This window comes from Coregonus clupeaformis, chromosome 1 (assembly GCF_020615455.1).
Source record: "Coregonus clupeaformis isolate EN_2021a chromosome 1, ASM2061545v1, whole genome shotgun sequence".
Lineage (NCBI taxonomy): Eukaryota > Metazoa > Chordata > Actinopteri > Salmoniformes > Salmonidae > Coregonus > Coregonus clupeaformis.
In genome coordinates, this window is record NC_059192.1 from 9,478,386 (window position 1) to 9,500,550 (window position 22,165).

At 45.1% G+C, this 22,165-nt stretch overlaps 2 protein-coding genes across 10 annotated transcripts; both read right to left on the bottom strand.

Moving 5' to 3' along the window:
* Window positions 1-2,207: 2,207 nt before the first annotated feature.
* On the bottom strand, window positions 2,208-12,073 carry LOC121582790 (MBT domain-containing protein 1-like). 2 transcript variants are annotated; one of them, XM_041898933.2, is made up of 17 exons: window positions 11,933-12,073; window positions 10,710-10,911; window positions 10,254-10,387; window positions 9,851-9,971; window positions 9,476-9,558; window positions 9,193-9,310; window positions 8,890-9,024; window positions 8,669-8,757; window positions 8,311-8,545; window positions 8,142-8,197; window positions 7,938-8,042; window positions 7,507-7,654; window positions 7,175-7,257; window positions 6,659-6,893; window positions 6,358-6,429; window positions 4,826-4,990; window positions 2,208-4,158 (listed from the first exon to the last, which is right to left on the bottom strand). In XM_041898933.2, exons 1-17 carry the CDS (start codon window positions 11,951-11,953, stop codon window positions 4,037-4,039), a joined length of 2,124 nt encoding a protein of 707 aa, XP_041754867.2. In that variant the 5' UTR covers window positions 11,954-12,073; the 3' UTR covers window positions 2,208-4,036. The 2 variants fall into 2 exon arrangements, with proteins under 2 accessions (XP_041754867.2, XP_045079929.1); XM_045223994.1 differs by lacking the exon at window positions 4,826-4,990.
* A 286-nt stretch (window positions 12,074-12,359) lies between these two features.
* tdrkh (tudor and KH domain containing) lies at window positions 12,360-21,089 on the bottom strand. Of its 8 annotated transcripts, none has more exons than XM_045226254.1 (16): window positions 20,061-20,767; window positions 19,564-19,606; window positions 19,121-19,235; window positions 18,199-18,356; window positions 18,016-18,107; window positions 17,661-17,877; window positions 17,384-17,523; window positions 17,153-17,266; window positions 16,752-16,956; window positions 16,366-16,532; window positions 15,905-16,080; window positions 15,535-15,751; window positions 15,272-15,382; window positions 15,121-15,175; window positions 13,203-13,281; window positions 12,360-12,966 (listed from the first exon to the last, which is right to left on the bottom strand). In XM_045226254.1, the coding sequence occupies exons 3-15, from the start codon at window positions 19,192-19,194 to the stop codon at window positions 13,226-13,228; spliced, it is 1,782 nt and encodes a 593-aa protein (XP_045082189.1). In that variant the 5' UTR covers window positions 19,195-19,235; window positions 19,564-19,606; window positions 20,061-20,767; the 3' UTR covers window positions 12,360-12,966; window positions 13,203-13,225. The 8 variants fall into 8 exon arrangements, 2 of the variants coding, with proteins under 2 accessions (XP_045082189.1, XP_045082150.1); XR_006661885.1 differs by lacking the exons at window positions 19,121-19,235; window positions 20,061-20,767 and adding exons at window positions 13,591-14,787; window positions 21,018-21,089 and having other exon boundaries at window positions 12,954-12,966; XR_006661884.1 differs by lacking the exons at window positions 19,121-19,235; window positions 20,061-20,767 and adding exons at window positions 13,591-14,787; window positions 21,000-21,078 and having other exon boundaries at window positions 12,954-12,966.
* Window positions 21,090-22,165: the final 1,076 nt, after the last annotated feature.

The window sequence follows — 22,165 nt, forward strand, 5'->3', positions numbered from 1 at the left end:
AAAATACAGAAAACATTATTGCATATTATTCCATTTCGAGGACTACCTCAAATGTGCTATGTTACAAATATCTGTGTTCGGTGTCTAGTCAAACATATGAGGATATCATTATTTTATTTGCATATGGTATATCAAGTTGCCCAAACCTGCATCTCAGATTAGAGACACATTATTATGATGTCACAATGACCCCCCAACCCTGTCTCTATTTGCCTGCCAAGCTCATCAGGAGGTAGTACAAAGAAAGGGAGTCTACATACAATTGTCACCACTCACTACCAGCTACAACACACAAGCAGATTCAGGAAGTCGGGAGGATCTCCAACCAATCAGGAATCTGGCAAAAATGTATGCGGTCTAATTGGTGAATAAAGAAGCCAATGGGAAAGGTTTTCTCCATGCTATAGCCTACTCCAATCAGATCCCATTGGTTTTGTGAAAGTACACTTACAGTGAGGGAAAAAAGTATTTGATCCCCTGCTGATTTTGTACATTTGCCCACTGACAAAGACATGATCAGTCTATAATTGTAATGGTAGGTTTATTTGAACAGTGAGAGACAGAATAACAACCAAAAAATCCAGAAAAACGCATGTCAAAAATGTTATAAATTGATTTGCATTTTAATGAGGGAAATAAGTATTTGACCCCTCTGCAAAACATGATTTAGTACTTGGTGGCAAAACCCTTGTTGGCAATCACAGAGGTCAGACGTTTCTTGTAGTTGACCACCAGGTTTGCACACATCTCAGGAGGGATTTTGTCCCACTCCTCTTTGCAGATCTTCTCCAAGTCATTAAGGTTTCGAGGCTGACGTTTGGCAACGTTTGGCAACTCGAGGCTGACGTTTGGCAACAAATAAACTGGGTATTTGACCCCCTCTCAATCAGAAAGATTTCTGGCTCCCAGGTGTCTTTTATACAGGTAACGAGCTGAGATTAGGTGCACACTCTTAAAGGGAGTGCTCCTAATCTCAGCTTGTTACCTGTATAAAAGACACCTGTCCACAGAAGCAATCAATCAATCAGATTCCAAACTCTCCACCATGGCCAAGACCGAAGAGCTCTCCAAGGATGTCAGGGACAAGATTGTAGACCTACACACGGCTGGAATGGGCTACAAGACCATCGCCAAGCAGCTTGGTGAGAAGGTGACAACAGTTGGTGCGATTATTCGCAAATGGAAGAAACACAAAAGACTGTCAATCTCCCTCAGCCTGGGGCTCCATGCAAGATCTCACATCGTGGAGTTGCAATGATCATGAGAACGGTGAGGAATCAGCCCAGAACTACACGGGAGGATCTTGTCAATGATCTCAAGGCAGCTGGGACCATAGTCACCAAGAAAACAATTGGTAACACACTACGCTGTGAAGGACTGAAATCCTGCAGCGCCCGCAAGGTCCCTCTGCTCAAGAAAGCACATATACAGGCCGGTCTGAAGTTTGCCAATGAACATCTGAATGATTCAGAGGAGAACTGGGTGAAAGTGTTGTGGTCAGATGAGACCAAAATCGAGCTCTTTGGCATCAACTCAACTCGCCGTGTTTGGAGGAGGAGGAATGCTGCCTATGACCCCAAGAACACCATCCCCACCGTCAAACATGGAGGTGGAAACATTATGCTTTGGGGGTGTTTTTCTGCTAAGGGGACAAGACAACTTCACCGCATCAAAGGGACGATGTACCGTCAAATATTGGGTGAGAACCTCCTTCCCTCAGCCAGGGCATTGAAAATGGGTAGTGGATGGGTATTACAGCATGACAATGACCCAAAACACACGGCCAAGGCAACAAAGGAGTGGCTCAAGAAGAAGCACATTAAGGTCCTGGAGTGGCCTAGCCAGTCTCCAGACCTTAATCCCATAGAAAATCTGTGGAGGGAGCTGAAGGTTCGAGTTGCCAAACGTCAGCCTCGAAACCTTAATGACTTGGAGAAGATCTGCAAAGAGGAGTGGGACAAAATCCCTCCTGAGATGTGTGCAAACCTGGTGGTCAACTACAAGAAACGTCTGACCTCTGTGATTGCCAACAAGGGTTTTGCCACCAAGTACTAAATCATGTTTTGCATAGGGGTCAAAGACTTATTTCCCTCATTAAAATGCAAATCAATTTATAACATTTTTGACATGCGTTTTCTGGATTTTGTTGTTGTTATTCTGTCTCTCACTGTTCAAATAAACCTACCATTAAAATTATAGACTGATCATGTCTTTGTCAGTGGGCAAACGTACAAAATCAGCAGGGGATCAAAAACTTTTTTCCCTCACTGTACAAAGGCTATCAACAAAGCAATGTTTAATAAATGAAGACATTAACACCGACAATAAAATTGTTATCCAGTGGCTCAGTTGAATACTTAACCAGTACGCATCCATTTGGCAGTGAACAAAATAATTACCCATAAACAAGAGGGGGGGGGGGGTTTAACGGGTTTTCATACCTCGATGTCATCCTTGACATGTAACCTACATTGTTTTTATTTCTGATTGACATCATTTTAGGATTACATTTTGCTCTCTTTTAGGGACAGATTTATGAAGAGTTTGCAATTGTTTTCTTAGAAGAAAATAGGTTATGACAAGGAATAAGACTTTACGGTTGAGTGTAATAAAGAGTATCTCGTGTGGTTTAGCTTTGTTTCTGAAGTTGTTTCCCTAGATCAATCAGGACCTTCTATTCTAAAGCTGCTGACATGCAAGAGGTAAGGGTGGGTTCAACAAGCCAGAGAGTCTGGCTGTTTGTTCCTGTAGTGCAATCTGTGACAGTGTTAATCTAGTGTATCCCAATAGAGACACTAGCACACTTCCTAGTATGCATTGCCAATCCTAAATAGTATGTCAGTTAACCCATTGGGGCACAAATCCCATCTAGTCTAAGAGATTCAGTCCTATCACAAGGTTTCAGATTTCTACAACATCTATTGAAAACCCACTCTGGTCAAATCACAATCATTAATATCTATATAGTTCTATATTGAATAGGTCTCGTCTATGGATATGTATCCTTACTATAATATCCATACCACTCGACCCCCCCCCCCCCCAAAAAAAAATAACAACCCTCCAATTTAAAGTACAAAAACAGAAACTTTACCAAAACTTCAAGTACTATTAACAAATCAAAGCAAGTCCACCTGGCAAAATTGTTGGAAAAAAAGATTCCTGTTTTATATAGCTCCCTCCCGTGCTTGCTTTCAAGACCGCGTGAAATAAAATCAATCCCTCCCGTGCTCTCTCTCAAGACCAAGTGAAATTCAATCCCTCCCCCCTCCTTAGCTCTCTTACCTGAAAGAAATAAACCAAAGACCTATCTATCTGTCCCAGTTAGTGCAGGTTTCTGTGTGTGTGTCCCCGAGTTGTGTCAGAGGTCCTGCCTGGCCTAGGGCAGGGTGGTGGAAGAGACACCGGACTACCCAGAGGACAGGCTTCTGTTGTGGGCATCCAGAGCTCCAAGGCCCCGTCTAGATGCATTTATGGAGGAAGACAGAAAGCCACAGTCGTATCCAATCATTCAGGGAAGTGGGATTTTGATCAGGTTGTTCGGGTATCAGAAGCAGCCTCTTCCGGGCCGGAGGCTTTAGGAAGTGTCCAGTTAGCCGTTGTTTATATGGTATGTTTACATGGTATGTCAGTCTCACTGAATGAGTGACTGTCCATCAGGGCTCTAGGGTTTAATGTTGTAGCTGCTCAGAAGGGTTCTTCTCCCCTGGATGGTTTTGGGGAGCCCCAAGTAGCACCCCGTCTTGATTTGTGGGGTGAGGGTTTGGGTTTCAGGGCATGTAGTCAATTAGTGTTTTTGTGGTAGCAAGTCACCCAGCAGCATTCTCCCCCGATTGCGATGTTAGAGGCTGTCTTTTCTGGATGAGTTGTTTTTTTTTAGAGCTCTCCATGCTCCCTGCCCTCTTGCTCTTCTCTTGGTTTAGGGGTGTTTCTTGTCCTAGTTGGGGGTTGTAGGCAGTGTCTCTCTGGATGTTGGATTTTAGGGGGTTCTATTGTCCGGCTCCCCCTACCCTCCCAGGCTTAGCCCCGGTCCCTGTCAACAGGGCTCCTGTTTAATGTAGTAGCTGCCCGAGCCGTTGCTCTCCTGGTCTGAGACACCCTGGGAGAAGGTGAACTCATCCACCTCAGCCTGTTCCTCCTTAGGACGCAACAGAGACTCTGGAGAGAGGGAGAGAGGGAGGGAGAGAGAGGGAGGGAGAGAGAGGGAGAGAGAGAGAGAGGGGGAGAGGGAGAGAGAGAGAGGGGGAGAGGGAAGGAGAGAGGGGGGGAGAGGGAAGGAGAGAGGGGGGAGAGGGAAGGAGAGAGGGGGGAGAGGGAAGGAGAGGGAAGGAGAGAGGGGGGGAGAGGGAAGGAGAGAGGGGCATACCAAGACAGATAATAAATGTTTAACACCAAGACAGAACAAAATAGCTAAAAAATAAAATAAAAAAAATTCTCTAGGGGGTAAACAACCAATTTTAGTCACAAAACGCTTTTCAGCACAGGAACAGCTGTCCTTGTTAATACCTAGCCCTCCAGACGAGTCTGCAGTTCCTGTAATGCAACCAGACTTCTACAGTATATCATATCACCACCTTTCCTCCTTCCTGCAGATGTCCTGCTCACGTAGTACGCATCATGAGGTGAGAGGAGAAATTGACATTTCTCACATTAATAATTTCACTTCAATAACATGACACAGAAACATGAACTTTCTTTCATGCAGGTGTATCCGACACCGAGCGATCGCACAGCAGGGTCAGCACCTACAGCGGCTGAGGACTGGCCCCTGTTAGCACCCTCTGTCTGTGTGGAGGTCTCAGCGGTTATTTATTGTTAGCGTTACCTGGTTTGTGGGTGTGGTGGTAGTGGTGGTGGGTGCGGGACCGGGGGGCCAGAGTGGGGCCTTGGCTGGAGTAAGGGGGCGGACTCTGTTCTTCCTCCTCCCCTGATAGGCTCCTCCTCCTGCCTGCCTGACTGAAGGGCCGTCGACCAACCGGAACCTTCCGCTCTAGACACCAAGTCATACTCAGGTAAGCTACCAAGGGTGTTTTCAGATGGCTAGCGCTCCCAACAGTGTAGATTTGAATGTTCGGTTGCATAGTGTTACTTTATATGTATTTTGAATAATCAAATAAATGCATTAACTTATTCATTCATTCATTATAGATCATATTGTGTGTGTATATATATATATAAGGTAAATGGCCTAATTGCATGCTTTAATGAAATTATATAGCATGCACATATTCAAGTTCTTTCACTCTGTTTAAATAAAATATTTCAAAAACACCAATCATCACCAGCCCCCAATTAATTGTTACGTTTCAAACGGTTCAGAAGAATGACCTCTGATCCATTGTGAAATGTTCTGAAACATATTCTGAATACACCCCAGGTAAGCTACCAGGTAAGCCAGACTCAAGTAAACCGCTAGCGTTGGTGTGTGCCCACGTGTCTGCACATAGCCCTGCTAAACCACTCCCTAAGACGTGGAACAAGCTGTTTGGAACATAGAAGTAGAAAGAGGTCTCTAGATGGATACAACCAGTTTTAGCATGGACATTGCCATCGAGGGCTTCCACCATTTTAAAGTGGTCAACTGGGTGGGGGTTCCTATGGGTTGGGAGTGATCAGCCAAAGATCAGAGCATCGTCTTCTTCAAATTGGGTTGCCTATGGTTTGTAAAAAATATTTTTTAAATGTATTTAAGCTATATCACCGCCATTTAGTGGCCACAAATGAATAACACACAAGATTTGGTTCAGGACTCCAGCACGGCAGGTGGCGATAAATCACCAATACTATCTTTATGCTTTTTCAAACACAACAGAAGAAGAAAATGTACTACTTTAAAATGGAGATGACCTCAATGGTGCTGCCCATGCTGTCACAGACACTATAATGGCTCAGATACAAAGACAGTCCTCTTTTTATCTCTATGGTTTGGACATCACACCTGGTGTTACAACACCCTCGCCACCTTTTTGGCACTCACCCAGAGTACCACAGCTTCCTGTCATGGGACTCATGCCAACCAATCAGATCCCAAGGAACAGACAAGAAAGAAAAAACGAAACAATAAGAGAAATGCTAGGCTAGATAGATTTCCCCCCACCAGAGTGTGGACCAGTGGAGGCTGGTGGGAGGAGCTATAGGAGGACAGGCTCATTGTAATGCCTGGAATGGAATCAATGGAACGGTATCAAACATATGGAAACCACATGTTAGACTCAGTTCCATTGAATCCATTCCAGCCATTACAATGTGCCCGTCCTCCTATTGCTCCTCCCACCAGCCTCCACTGGTGTGGACCAATGAAAGGAGAAAAAGAGGAAAGGGTGGAAACGACTGATGATGGAAGAGAAGAGAACTCACTTTTCTTTTGTCCTTTGTACTGTTGGGCTTTCTTCTTGTGCTTAGGTACAGCTGCTGCGATTTCTCTGGCCACTGAAATGACATAAAACAGGAGGTTAAAAAAACAGTGGCGTATTGTTTTACACAAATGTACATTTCTGCCTGTTAGTTTGGGACTCCAATCGCACGTTATCAAGTAAATGGTCACATATAGCTGGAACCTAATCAAATCCATCAATGAGAGCCTAAGGGTAGTTGTTTGGTTTATGATTGTGCATGTTAGTGTGTTATATTTGGGTAGAACTGTGGTGTTTGATCTCACTCTGTGCAGCAGGGGGCTGTAGCTGGTAGCCGGTCAGCTGACACCAGCCCACGGGGTAGAGGTCAGGTGACTGACAGTCCACCCATTGGTCGTACTCGTCCTCCCAGCCGTCAAAGTGGATGCGCAACAGGCGGTGGACGATCCGAGTCACCGTGGCAACACACACCAGCCTGGGCTCCATCAGGTCCACGGCCTCCAGCTTCATGCCCTGACGGAACCCGTGGTTTGGAACATCCTGGGCAGGGGCAACAAGATGGTGGAGGCAAAGAGAAGAGACATTTTTATGTTCATGGTCATTACAGTCTTTTTTCTATTACAATTTTCTTACATCAAACATGTATGTAAGCGAAACATATCAAAATAAATTTGCCTTGTAGGTAACGCCTGCTTGTAGTCGTTTTTATTTGATCATAGAAGAACAAAAAGTATGTTGGCATGGCTTTGTCATCACACAGAACTACAGGACCGCGCTTAACAACAAAACAACACAGCCACGATGTCAGGAACCAGTCCTACCTTGTTAAAGAGCTTCACAGGAGCAGCTATTGAACTCGTTTCTCTGAGGTAGTCAAACCATTTAAATGGCAGTTTAGTGTACCCTGTGGGGCAGAGTCAGTGGTAAGGCTGTGTTAACACATAACCCATTGACCAGAGAGGCCAAAGAGGAGAAAGAGAAAGAGAAAGAAAAATAAAGAAAACAACCTTCAACAATTGGGACAAAGAGATACTATCTCAATGAGACTATCCTTAATTAAATAAACAATGGTTGAAAATATATAAATCACCCTGAGTGAGGGAATGTTGTAGTCTGTAAAAGAAGGAAAAGAAAGAGAGGGTTAGAAGTGTACCTCTAGGGGGCGTGAGTTCAATGTTGTTGATTTCACAGAAGCCGGCAGGGAAGATGGAGGGAGAGGTGGAGTGGTAGCAGAACCAGTCTGAGCCATCCGCCACCTCCGACCCATCGACGCCGATCATGAGGTACCCGTCTGCCAACACCTGGAACACACAGCATAGACCAATGTATACAACTCAAAACCTTAACAGGAAGTAAGAAGACGGAAACCCCAATCCAGGGGAGCCAACAGTAGAGTAGTATGACCCTTGAATGTTCCCATGGTAACAACCCAAACTGTTGCCATGCCTTTCTTACAGTGGCTACACCTATAGCTGCGAGGTCAGACAGTTACCTTCCTTACAGTGGCTACACCTATAGCTGAGAGGTCAGACAGTTACCTTCCTTACAGTGGCTACACCTATAGCTGAGAGGTCAGACAGTTACCTTCCTTACAGTGGCTACACTTATAGCTGAGAGGTTTAGAGGGTCGATGGCCTCTAGTTTCATCCTGTCCTTGAACCATTCACCACTCTGGTCCACGTCTTTCACCTGAGGAGGCATCACAGACACATTCATTATTTTGGATCCATACATTGGAAAATATCAATACAAACCACAGAGGTACAAAGACTTGGGGTATTACATTACCTTGGCAAACAGCTGGGCGGGGGCGTCCATCTGACCATCGATTTTCTTTGACACATCTGGGAAACAAACATTGTCACCAGAGTCCGAAAACAAACACATTGGACTATCTAACTACCTAGGCCTAACTCACTAACAAAATGAACTACCCAAACCAACTAACTTGACTGACCGGATCGTTTGAAGCGGTGTCCGATACTCCGGGACCATCCGATGGAGTGTATGAGCGGGGAGTACATGTGACACCAGAAGTCGTCGGAGCCGTCGAAGCTCTCCTCGTAGACGAGCCTCAGCCGCCCCCCGATCACCTGCTCCACCAGAGCCACCCGCGTCCGGCACAGGTGGCTCTTATCCACCACCTCCACACGCATCAGCTTCTTAAAGGGGAACTGCATGTTCTCATGGACCTGGGTAGAGAGGGGGGAATGGAAGGAAGTGCTAAGAGTGGGTGCTTTTAGAGATCTAGGTGGAGTTTAAGCTTTCATCCTTACCAGTGTTTACCTCTGCGGCTCAAAATTATGAAATCTTACCTTGGTGGCAAAGTCTGATGGCAGTGTTTTGGCTCCAGTGAGTCGCTTCACAAGAAAAGCTTTCCAGTTAGAGTACTTCTGCTGTATCGCTGAGAGAGAACACAAAACATAATCCACCATCAGTCTATCAATCTGTTTTCCATCTTCTGTTAAGCTCAAAGGCATGTTAAAAAGAAAGCGTATTACTATGATCAACATTATGATTATTGAGTGATGTTTACATTTGGGAGGTACGAGGGGTTTCCCGCTGGATGCGCACCACCCTACGTGGTGAATCTCGGGAACACAGAGGTTACACCAGAAATCCCTGCTGGTGTCGTTGTCAAAACCCTCGTACCGCAGCAGAGCCTTGAACCCTGGGGAAGAGAACAGAGACCTTTCATGGGACGTCTTTACAATCCTATTACTGCGCATTCTTCTAAGAGGAATAATAATAGTCTTATTAAAACACAACACTTCTAAAAATTTTAAGAATTGTTTGGTCACAAGGATAAAATCCTCCAAGTGGTTAGATGTGTTCTTACCTGACAGTTTGACGATCCCTGCTATCCAGTAGACATTAGTAGAGAGGTTAGTATCGGAGTTGAGCACCTCCACCCTCACTCCTTCAGCTAGGTCTCCCCAGCACGTACCCATAGGGACCTGAGACACCGAGGAATATCGAAATGTAACAGGAGTTCATATTATATCCCACAAGGTACAATTGTGTTGATCAAAACAGGGTGGATTTACAGATGTATAACCGTAGCATCTGCAATAGACTTCAATACAGGACCATTTGAATGCGTGGCTGTTGTTTAAACGTACGTGCTTGAAGCAGCTGACTGGTGCTCCAACTAAGTTATTGCTACAGATGTATCGCCCCCAGTCAAAGCCTTCAACAGGAACCACTGTAGGGGAGAAGGAACAAGGTCAACATCACGTTCACTATACTGGGTCAGGAAAATACAGAGAATGTGTGTTCTTATGACTAAAACGACCTTCCATTCAAGGCCATTCTTCTGCATAACAACAATGTGAGAGACTGTATGTTCTGTCTATAATATAATAGGTGTCATCTTGTAGATGCTTTTATCCTTAAGCGACTTAGTCATGCACGCATACATTTTTCATATAATAATAAACCCACTATCCTGCCGTTGAAGCGCCATGCTCTACCAACTGAGCTACAGGTGGACTCGCCTGCTTTTGACTTCGCCTGGTTCTGTTGTTGTTGACTTGCTTGGTACTGGGCGTAAGCTGCCAACTTCGCCATGAGAGGCTGCTTCTGTAAGACCTTGGCCTTTTTCGTAGGCGGTTTACCCTTCGGTAAAAAACACAACACATTGACAGTGAGATTAGGTTAAAGAAACAAAAGAAGAACATACGTCCGCACTTTTGACCGTTTATGTTCTCTCGTAGTTACAATTCTACCCTCTGGCTACAACGAATAAAATACAGAACATAGTAGGGGCAAAATTGCTCGTCCTAATATTTATATATTTCTTAATTCCATTCTTTTACTTTTAGATTTGTGTGTATTGTTAGATACTACTGCACTGTTGCTAAATATGTGTATGTGACCAATAAAATGACATTTGGTTACCTGGAGTCTAGCCAAGATGCTGGCTTTTTTCGAGTTGGAGGAGTAACTTCTAGAGCAGGAGACGCTGCAGAAGCGTTTGGTTTTAGAGTAGAAGGCGTCTCGCACACCAACCATCCCACACATCTCACAGGTGGCTGGAGAACAAGGCAACACATAAACATTTCCCCGAAACTCAGAATAAAGCAGGAAAGTAAGAAAATCACTCAAAGTCATGTATTTTTCTTTCAGACGTTATTTTTCTCAAATATATTGTACGAAATTACGGGATAACTATGACAGTTTCAGGCCGAGATCCATGTCAATCACAGGCAGCCGCTTAATTCACACACTCCACCCTCTTCCACGCTCAATCCCCAACCGGCGTTGTGCGATCACCCCAGAGACACTGACTGACCATTAGAGATTCTTAACTGATTTATATCTATAGATTCTATATCCATATTTCTCTGTACTGACCCATGCCGGTCTTGCCGTCGGGATAGGTGTAGACCTGTCCATTGTTCTTGATGATGGGCAGGCTGGCGGGGATGGAGGGCACCTCGTCCTCACTGTCTTCAGAGCTGGAGCTACTTGTGCTCTCCTCACTGCAGCTGTCGTACCGGTCAAACATCCCGAACGAGTCCTGACGCTTACGCTCCGAACGCGGGGTGCGCTCAGCCTGGAAGGAGCAGAGAGAGGGAGTGAATGACACCAATTGTACAGTGAGAGGGAAGGTGGGTGAGTGAGCATATAATGCTGAGCTAGATCTTGATGAAGAGGTATATAATTCATTACTGTGACTTCTGTTTTTCTTTCAACAAGTGAGTAATCATAACTTCAGTCACCACGTTTTATTATGGCATATTAGTCAAAATAGAAGATCGGTATACTTGGAAACTGAGTATGGTAGACAATGTGATACAACAGTCACACTGATGTGACAGATATAACTACCATGGCAAAGCATATGTACATGGCTACAGACAATGAGATGAGAAACATCCATACCAATTAAATTACTAGCATCGGATAACAAAATTTAACTGAGCAATAACTGAGTCTTACATAGTATATATATATATACATGCATAATACCAGTTCCCTTGCTATACAACCACAAAGCCTTCTAAGAGTATTTATTTATTTACCACCTCTGCATATGATAGTAGCTGGTAGCTAACGCTAGCTTGCTAGTTAGCCGTCTAGAGAAACACCTCCAGCTAAACGATCCTTTCTCCATAATCTCATTCGCACTAACGTTACTGGCTAGCTAGCTATTTATAATGTGATCGCTAACACACTTAGCTAGCTAACGTTGTTAAAACGGATTGTGCAGAATGAATGTGAAAGAGCTGGGCTGGGCCTTAGCTAGCAAACCTGTTATTCCAGTTCTAGCGTTAGTTAGGCTAGCTGACCTAGCATAGCTAGCTAACGTTAGTTACGAGACACCGCTTGCAATAAATTATTTAAATAAACGAGTAGCCCTTTAGCATGTAAAAACCGAATAAAGCATCCACATATTCACTTTCCAATAAAATAATGGCTGTTGGATATTGCTATTTTGTAGTTTCGGGAATTTAAATCAGCTGTTACTACAATCCGAAAACGAAGGGGGGCGCTAGCTAGCTAAACCTAAGGTTAGCTAGCTTGCTACACAACAAATCGGAAGCGGACGTTCCATATCGGGAATATTAACTCACCAAATCCCTTGTGTTCTCCATCAGCCCTTCATATAGTTAGTATGTTATTGTCTCAATTATAATAGTAAACCCCCCCAAAGAAGGGGGTTTATTAGCTTGAGAAAGCTAAACTCAGAGCACCGAAAGGAACTCAAGCAGGATATCAACAAAAATACAATGTATCAAATGCGCATGCGCGACCGTAACCCACATCGCTGTGATTGGTCAGTGCTGAACGACAAGACGCAGAAACAAAACATTGTGTGTAAATAGTTTACCCTGCTTTAAATGGATTACTAAATTACCACAATTTTCGATCGTAAAAGTACAAATCGAAGTGAACTGGCAAAAGGTTCAGATTCAATATACTGTAAAAGGCATTTGTAGAGTGAAACAGCCAACGCACAGCTATTCTTTGAAATTAAATCAGCATTCTCACATTTAAATATTTAAGTGTAATATATCTTTATTCTTACAACAAACATCTGAAGCACAACATTACAGAGGCTTAGATTTTAATTTACAGATAGAACATAACCAAACATCAGCCACAATCACCTTCTAATATACGGCTCCAATGGCTCATATCACAGTGCTTTATTCATTTAAACAATACTGGCATTTGGCATCTTTCTCTTCTCCTCAGAAACTTAAAATAAACACATAGCAGCACAAGGCATAACATAACTGCATGAAAGGCATAAGGGAATAATCAAAATCAACCCATTTGGGGAGAGACAACAGTACAACGAAATTGGCTGGGAAAACTGCTGCACAGTCTGCATTCCAAATCGACCTCTAACCCTTCCTGCAGATCTGTAATGATCGGACAGGTTCAGGCCATATGGTAAGTGGTTCACCTTGCCCACTGAGGTTTCTTCAAATTGTTTTTCTCCAATTGTTTCAGATACACAGAAAACGCCACGAGGATGGGGCTAATGGTCGATTTGGGATTCAGCATTAGTCAAGTAAGGCTTCTTGAAGAGGGCGGTGGGGAGGTGTCCACTTCATAACATGGAGTTAACAGAGAGTGGATGGTCAGTGCTGAAATAAATCTAAGGTGAGAGGAAAAGAGAAAATCCAATGTTAGTGCAAGACAAATCCCACTACACACCTCCAATATCAATAAAGATCTGTTAACATAGTAAATTGTTTTGAATTTGTATCCATTCATCATAAATAAAAAATAAAATACATTGATAAATTACTTCAGTGCATATGTAACAAGAAATAAAAATAAATAAAATAAACATTCCACACTACAAAAACCAGGGAAGGGTATATACGGAACTTGACATGTCTGTCTCTTCGGTCTCAGACGAACTCGTCCTCTAGAACATCATCAACGCTTCCTGAGATTGAGGCCACTTCTGAAACACAAAAATATAAAAACACGCATTAGGTTAACTATTAAGCAGTCATTCTGGTTTCAAATTCAAGCCTCAAGTTAGAAACTATCACTGAAAACAGCATTCGAATGTGTGTGAACCATCCACTTAATTTTATTCAACACCACATCTCAGTGAATTGTCCAGACAGTGTTCAGTGCCACCCCTGACAAATGACAGGAAGCGCATTGGTGATTCAGAGGAGTGACGAAGGCCCAAAGACACACAATAGCCATGTGACAAACCAATCCTCGTTGTGAACAGTGGAGTCCCTCTGAAATTCAGCTTTACCTCTGTTTGGGATAGACTTCTTCATAGGTCATAATTCCCGAGGGCTTGCTCTCCAGTCATCTGCTTCAGTGCAGTTGGGCTCTTCATTGAATTTCTCTGTGGTTTGCAGACCACTCCTCTGATGCGGTGGCAGCTCTGCAATACCCAATCTTTCACGCTCTGTCCCAACCTCCTCTGGTGAATGGAATCCCACTGAAGGTTCTGTCCTCTGTTCAGACCCTGCCTCCTTCCCAAATGGACTCTTCACTTCCTTCATCTTGTGTTCGTCCAGTCGGTTTCTCTGTTCCTCAGTCTCCTCATCCATTCCAGCTTGGCTTTCCAGGGTATTCACCAGGTCCATTGCCTCCTCAGAGAAGTGGAGTGGCTGGCTTCTTGCTTGTCTCTTTCTCTGGGAGTCTTGTCTGTTGCCACCATCATCCTTCAGGCAGGATACAGCCTGAACCTTCTCCCAAGCAGGCTCCACTAACCCCATATAGATAATATCACTCCCACTGCTGCTACACCCACTGAAACTACTACTGCCAACCACAACCACACTAGGCATTTCAGTGCCACCACCACCACGCCTGACCTCTCCCAGACACGCCTGCTTCTGTGTGGGGGAGGTAGGAGTCAAACCGATGCTGATGGCTCCCTCACCGCTACGCTCCTCGTCCGCTTCCTCCTCCAGACTGTCACCTCTATTCGACGACCAAGTTGAGTTTCCCCCAGTTGTCTCCACTTCTCCAGAAGACGAGGTTACGTCACATTCCTCATCCCCATCATAACTGGACCCCTCCAGGAAGACATTGTCACTCAGCGTAACCGAACCCAGCGCAGAGGTCACGACCTCCAGAGGCGACGAGGAAGTAGACGAAGAGGTGGTACAGGAGGACACAGGAAGTGTGTGTGTGAGCTGCAGCTGGGGCACCGAGAAGCTGTAGAGGTTGGTGGTTCGGTTGAGCGTGTGATAGCGCTGGCCCGGGACCTGGTGGTCTGGGGAGAGGGGGTGTTCAGAGGGGCTGGGGGACTCCAGGATGTGGGAGACCAGGTCCACCAGGGCTCGCTGGGCTGGGGTGGAGTGGGTCAGCCCAAAGCCAAACCCAGAGGAGGGGCTGTCGTCAACGCCAGCCCGCTGCAGCTCCAGAGAACTCAGAGAGCCTGAGGATGATGGTGTGACCAGGCCTAATACCCACTCTTCATTCTGATGGTCTGTACCTTAAGATGTGCCGCCAAAAGGAGTTAGTCATACAGCAGCTAGAGAAAACACCTGGATACAACTGTTTGATTTTCTAGGGTCATGTTCAATAGAGCATAAATGTGAGAAAATGCATTGAAAAGGAAAAATGAAAGTAAGTTATTTCATTCATTCAGGTATGCCTGATGAAGACCTAAGGGTGGAAACATTGTTATAAATAAAGATCACCTGGGAGCATGAGCAGCGTTTTCCTTTCTGTTTTTCACTCATTCAGGTAGAACATAATCCATTCTTCCATTTCTAAAAACTATTGTCGATTTCCCTAATGAAGGGAACCCTCAGTGTAAACTCACCTGATAAGCTGATGCAGGACATGCTTAGCTCCGAGGTGGCTCCCGTCACATCATCCTAAAGGAACACAGACAGTTACAAGTCATATATAGTTATATACTTGAAATCGTCATCTGTAATTGATGGTCCCTCTCCTCTTCCTGGGGTATTTACCAGCATCCTCTGTAGCGTTCCAGGGTCGTCCCTGTCGCCACTCCCGTTCCCATTATCCTGGCTAAGCACAGCATGGCCCAGACTCACCAACACATCTCCTATATCCACAGCCTGACAGAGAGAGATCAGTCAGACACATAGGAGGAGAAAAAAATGATCACACACAGAGAGAGAGACTGGGCCTGTAAGACCCTGAAAGAGAGAGAGCGTGTGAGTGAATGCGTAAGAGATAGGCGAGAGCCTTTTCCCATCCCAGTACGGACCTTGCCCTCTGTGTTGTCGTAAAGCTGTACACTGGGCCAGGAGGAGACCTCAGAGTGGGTGTAGCTGCACAGTTTGGCCAGCAGGGGTCTCCACTCGGCAACATACGTCAGGCGGTCAAAGTCGTCCAGGGCTTCATCGCTCCACACCTCGCCTGCCGGGTTGACTCCAGCTAAGCTGCACTCGATGGCTTGGAATGGTAGGCTGAGGAAGTCACTCCTAAAAAAAAGGGACATGAGAAAAGACAAGACCTAACATTAGCCAAATAGCTAAGAACCATTAGAGAACACTTCATCTACTATTATTACGTTCTAAATACAACGAGGAGTGCTGGACTGTATTGTCCTGATCTTTCTGACCCCGACCTCTCACCTCATACTCCGTAGACTGTCCCTGGGTAGTTCTCCATTGTCTCCAAAGTCAACATAATAGAGGTCCACCAAGCCAGAGCCCATCACCCCCAGGACCCTCGCCCTGTTCCAGGTGCCATAGTCCCGGTACGGAGCAGCCACGATGTCCCCCACCACGATGGTCTCCACTCGCTGCTCCTGGCAGAGTCACAACAAGGGGCTCAACACTACAGACAATCCTATAGAAACAGTGTAAAAAAGACACTTTTCTCTGCAACGTAGAATAAAATGATAGAATGGTGTCTCGAGCTGACTATTTCAATGGTTTATCGTAGGTGGAATCTAGACAGTTGTGTTCATTAGGGCACGCAACGGAAATCAAAAATGTGCGTGTCTTATTGGGCAAGACAAAAGAGTCCCTTCCAGTTTCAGTCAGATTTCACCTGTTTGGTGTCTAAAGAAGACAAGCAATGTATGACTGACCTGCAGGGTTCCGTTGCTATAGAAGCGGCTCATCTCTGCAGTAAGTTTGTCCAGCTGGAGGGAGCGGACCCCCAGGATCTGGATCCAGAAGTGGTGGGGGTTCTCTGATGCTGACACATACACCTCCAGGTGCTCATCTGGCTGGAAGCTCAGGTCTGGACTGGGGACTGGACAAGAGAACGGGAGATATATTTGAGAGAAAATATGAACATGCACACCATTGCAGTGTCTATGTGTTGCAGAGAATAGGAAAAGTCATTCCGTAATCAATGATTTAGGAAATTAGCAGTGTCAACGGGAGAGCACCTGTATTCATCTCAGTATTGTACAGTCAATTTCAAATGGGTACAACTATCCAAAAAGTCAGTCAGAACATCAAAACTTACTTTCAAATTTGGAAACCTCTGATAGGGAGTCAGGCGACACAATATCCTCATCCTCCTCCTCCTCCTCTCGTGCCTCTCTAGCCAGCTGTACCTCCTCTCCTGTAGCGTGGCCAGGGTCTCCCACGGCAGTCTGGACACCGTTAGCATGGACTAGCCGCCCTTCCTCCACCCGGAGAGACAGTGGAGCCTCCTCTGGCTTCAGCTCCTGTGTGAGTTTGATCTCAGTGACCTCTGAACTTTGTAGTGACAGTAGAGTCCATACAGCCAGGTGCTCTAATATATCCCTATATAGGTTAACCATTAAAAGGCATGTGTTGGAGCATCAGTGTTTATGGGCCACTACATGACTACTATAGCAGGACTTCTGCAGTCCAGAAAAGTGATGTTTGACCTTTGTTTACCTCTGACCTTTGACCCTGGGGCTCGAAGGTTCTTCGTTTCTGGCGCAGGGCGGAGGACTGGGTAATCCTCCTCCTCACTGCCTCGTCCTCGAATACCTTTTCCAGGATCAACTCCTGTAGGAAGAATAAACATGACATTGTTTAAGTGTTAAGCACATGAGTAAAGGTACACCAGTAAGGCAGCCCATAGCTGGCTATAACACTGCAGCAGATAAGTATTCTTGTCCTCACCTTGGCCTGTCTGACCTCCAGTCTTGTCCCCGTGACTGACACCTTGCCCTTCTCCTCTAGGCCCCGCCCCCTCTCCCTGGGACACACGACTCTGGCGCCTGTTGTCCTGGTGATGAGCTTCAGAGACTCCCCTCCACGTCCTGAAGCACACAGCAATATAATTAAATCAATCATTCATACAATTTATATATATCAAAAGGTGAGAAATGGAACATAAGTCTTTTGAAACTACAGTCACTTTTTTTGAACTGACAAGAAGAAAATCCTCTCCCTTTACCTATGATGCGTCCGAAGGCAGTCTGGGGCACCTCCATGACGTCAGTGGTGGTCTCACAGTCTGTGGCCAGGTTCTCCAGAGCACACTTGGCCAGCAGCACCTGCTGAGGTGAGCCCTGCAGCAGGAAACACACTGTAGTCTGGGAACTCTGCTCCCCCTCCCCTGCCTGCGAAGACTCAGAGAGCACCCTCACGTGGGCTCCGGACTTTTGCATCACCTGGATGAAGGGAGAAAGAGGGACAGGTGAGAAACTGAAGAGGGGGAAGAAAAAAAAAATCCTCCACAGTGTTTCACGCAAAGCCTGACAACATTAAATAGTAAGACAACAGGCCAGACGGGGTAGTTGGACACTGACCAGGTCCAGGAAGGAGGTCTGGTACTTGGTAATGTTCCTGTACACCTCCAGAGGTACTGACATCCTGGACTGTTCTGTGTTGGCCATCGGCGCTATAAATGAAAACACACACCACTTCCGTAATCCATACTGTCACAGGGAGGGATAGTGGGTCATCTAGTAGCAACGACACAGGAGACTCACAGCTGGTGCTTCTGATTTGTCGGTAGACGATGTATCCCACCGTCGCTCCTACAGACAGCCCCGCTGCCAGAGCCACCATTTTCCCAGAGCTCAGGGAGCTCTTAGGCCCATCCCTCACTGCCTCCATCACACGACGCGTGCCCAGGGAGACACTCCACCTACACAACGGATGTTACATCAGACACCACCTTGACAAGTACAACACTTCATAATTCAGACTACCTAGACAGGCACGACATCAGATTCCACCTGAAAAGGTAAAACACGTGTTGGATATCCTCCTGACAGTGGCACCCATTCCTACATGACACATTTGTTGTTGGAAACGGCACAACCTGAAAGCTCCATAGAAGCCATGCAGTGAAAATGTGAGCGCACAAGCCAGTTGGCTAAAAGATTCTTACCGTTGAAATTAGTTAAATAAAGTTGTTCTTCCAAAGCAAGAGACCAGGGAATAACACTTTTCCTCAACGTCTATACCGTCAAGAGAGGAATGTGAAGCTATGGCCCCACTAATCTGATCCCCGATGTAGGCTACTGCATTATTTCAGCTCAAACCAAAACACACAATAGTAACCTATGTGATTAGCTGCTGAGCACAAAACACAAAGCACTGTTCAGCCTAGGGCAGAGAGCATAACTGCCTTTGCCTCAGCCCAGAGTGGGGGGGCTGCAGAGAAAAGCTAGCGCAGACGCGCCGTTAGCGGCGCAACAACACACACCACAGTTGGGCCAGCTCAAGTCCTACCATTAATGTTATTTTCTGCTTGTGATGGAATAGGACAGGACTGGGGAGACTATAATGTAGAACTGTAAGTTTGGGGCATATGTAACCCAACAGCGTGGTGTATTATGCCCACTCAGGCCTGAGGCAGCTATAGCGGTCACACCATGCAGACTGAGGCGTGTGTGTTGGTCTCACTGTGACAGGATGGCCCGGGGGCTGTAGTTGAGGAACACCTGGGACTGAGAGATCCCCAGGTTCCCCACGTCCATCTTGGCAACCCAAACAATGTCACTCCTCTAGAATTTGGGCTCTTTTGTGTTCACCAACCAGGAGAATTGACAGACAGGTAAAGAGAGGTTATCGGTGAGTAGCTCATTTTACAGCAAATGAAAGAATGGATTTGGCACCGTCTAGAGACGTAGATACCTGCTTGCAACTGTGGAAAGGACAACGTTTGATCATATGCTCATGCTGAGCTGGACCATCGGTTGAAATTTGGCTGAATGTCAGTGACCCTGTTGTATGCAGGAAGCTAGCTTGCCTAATAAAATTACCAGACTGCTGGTAATTATTGGTATATTGTCTGAAACAAAGCACCTACAATCCAGAACGTTGAAGGAAATGACATTTGAACTTACTCCACTGGTTCTCTGTAGGGTTGGTCCTTCAGCTGGTCGAAATCTGAGAATATCCATAGGAAAGTATTATTTACCCAACTTTTTAGAGCACATTTTTACATTTACATTTTAGTCATTTAGCAGACACTCTTATCCAGAGCGACTTACAGTTAGTGAGTGCATACATTTTTCACACTGGCCCCCCGTGCGAAACGAACCCACAACCCTGGCGTTGCAAGCGCCATGCTCTACCAACTGAGCTACAGGAGGGCCTGTACTGGTGTTGAAATGTCTATCACCTGACATGTGCAATACCATGTAAACACCTGCGACACTTATTTTAGTATGCCTCACCTGTATGTGCTTCAAACTTGTGCACGTGCCTTAGGTCATGAGCAAACATCTTGATCGCCACACAGAGACCCGCATATTGAAGTCAGGCCGACCCCACGGACAATCGGCAGAGTATGTTCAAATATAATTTTATTCAGACTTAAAGAAAAATAACTAAAACGTACCTTGTCTATGTAAATGTGCGTGGCTATGCTGTGCAGACAATGGAAAGCATCGCCACAGCCGGGACTAGGTAGGTATACCACGGCAGCGATTAATCTGTAGTACTCAAATGTACTGCGTCGTTTAAGACAATTAGCTAGCCTCTTCGCTCCGGAGACCACAAGCGAAGAGGCTAGCGTAGAGAAACCGGTTTTCAACCAGGACGTTCAAAATAAGCAAAACATTCTTGACATTTCCTTTGAGACATATGGTCAAGTTACATGCGGATGTGCTACGTAACCTTGAGATGCAACGATGTATTTGCTTTAAGGCGGAAGTCATTCATTGTCAATGGAGAAGTCCGCACTAGGCTGCGGTGCGTTCTGTGTACCACATGCGTTCAATATTTAAATCTCGTGCGTTGCTTTACGGTGTGGTGGTACAAACGGAAATACAGACTCCAACTAGCTAACTTTTAACTAGTTGAAACGCGAAACACATGTGCGACAAGTACGGAAAATGCGGACTAGACATCCCGCAAAACAAAACGCATATGCATCTGGTGAACATCGGGCAGTGACAGTTTAGAAAGCAGTGCACCGACGTTCGCTAGCTATAACGTTAGCTAGCTTCTGCGATTGGTGGTTGCCTTGAGATAGCGAACTGGCTTGCTAAACGGTTACGGACTCTGACAAGACATCATTTCCATTGTGCATGTTTTCGTAAATGACAATGATGCAGTTTTCATTATCAGCAATCTAGTCACGACACCGGGTAACAGGCTCGAGAGACCTTTCAGGTGCACGATCTTGTTCGCTCGCTCAGAATGAGGTCCCAAGTCATTTGGTACAAGCGGAGTCGCCGTGACATTGTCTAGCAGCCCTCGCCATGTCAAACATGATCATCAATGTCAAATACATTAAAAGCAATCCAAAAGAGTGTTAGTTATCGTTGACACTTACAAAAACACCTTCTCTCACCGTTTGACCGCCCTGCAAAAAATCTTCCCCGTTCCAAATCGACGGACGTAATTAATGTTCTTTCAACGCAGACTCAATGCTTTTGACTGGTTGGTTAAGAATCTGAATACTGGTGATTTCAGCCAATCACAGCCGAGGTTCTCGGTTTATCAGGCTTTGGGGGAAGAGCTGCGGCCTAAAATACCCCCAAACCAATCAGATTTTCGAATTGTCCTCAAGAACGTGAATTGATGTTGCAGAAAAACCCAATGAAATATCTTGTAAATAATGCGCACACTGTTGCACGTGTATAGTCAGTTCCAAAATTATTGCCAACCTTGATAAAGATGAGCAAAAAAGAGCGTATTAAATAACACAAATACTGAGCTATATTGTATGCAAAAAAAAAAAGTGCAAATTATATTATTTTATACTAATACAATTGCTCAGATAGATTTTGTTTAACAAGTAATATTTATTTCTTCTCAAATAGGTGTCAAAATTGTTTGCACCCCTGTTTTCAATACCTCACTTTGCGAGAATGCCACTGAGCCTTTTTCTTAAATGTTTTATGGGATTGGAGAACACATTGGGAGAGATCTTAGACCATTCCTCCTTACAGAATTTTTCCAGATCCTTGATATCCGTCATCTGCTCTTCAATTCAAACCACAAGTTTTCAATGGGGTTTAAATCCGGAGACTGAGATGGCCATTGCAAAATGTTGATTTTGTGGTCAATTAATCATTTCTTTGTTGATTTTGATGTGTGCTTGGGGTTATTGTCTTGCTGTAAGATCCACTTGCGGGCAAGTTTCAGCCTCCTGGCAGAGGCAACCGAGGCTAAAATGTCCTGTTCCTGAGTAAAGTGCACGAACAAAATCTCTTTCTCTGAGCAATTGTATTAGTATAAAATATAATAAAAAAATTTTTTGCATACAATATAGCTCAGTATATTTGGACCTGACTGTAGGATGATTGGACAGTGATGGCCTTTAATTTTCATCCAATACCTTTAAAATCATGAGGTTTAAAGTAAAATTTGTCATTTAGCAGATGCAGAGCGACTTACAGGAGCAATTAGGGTTAAGTGCCTTGCTCAAGGGCACAACATATTTTTCACCAAGTCTGCTCAGGGATTCGAACCAGTGACCTTTCGTTTACTGGCCCA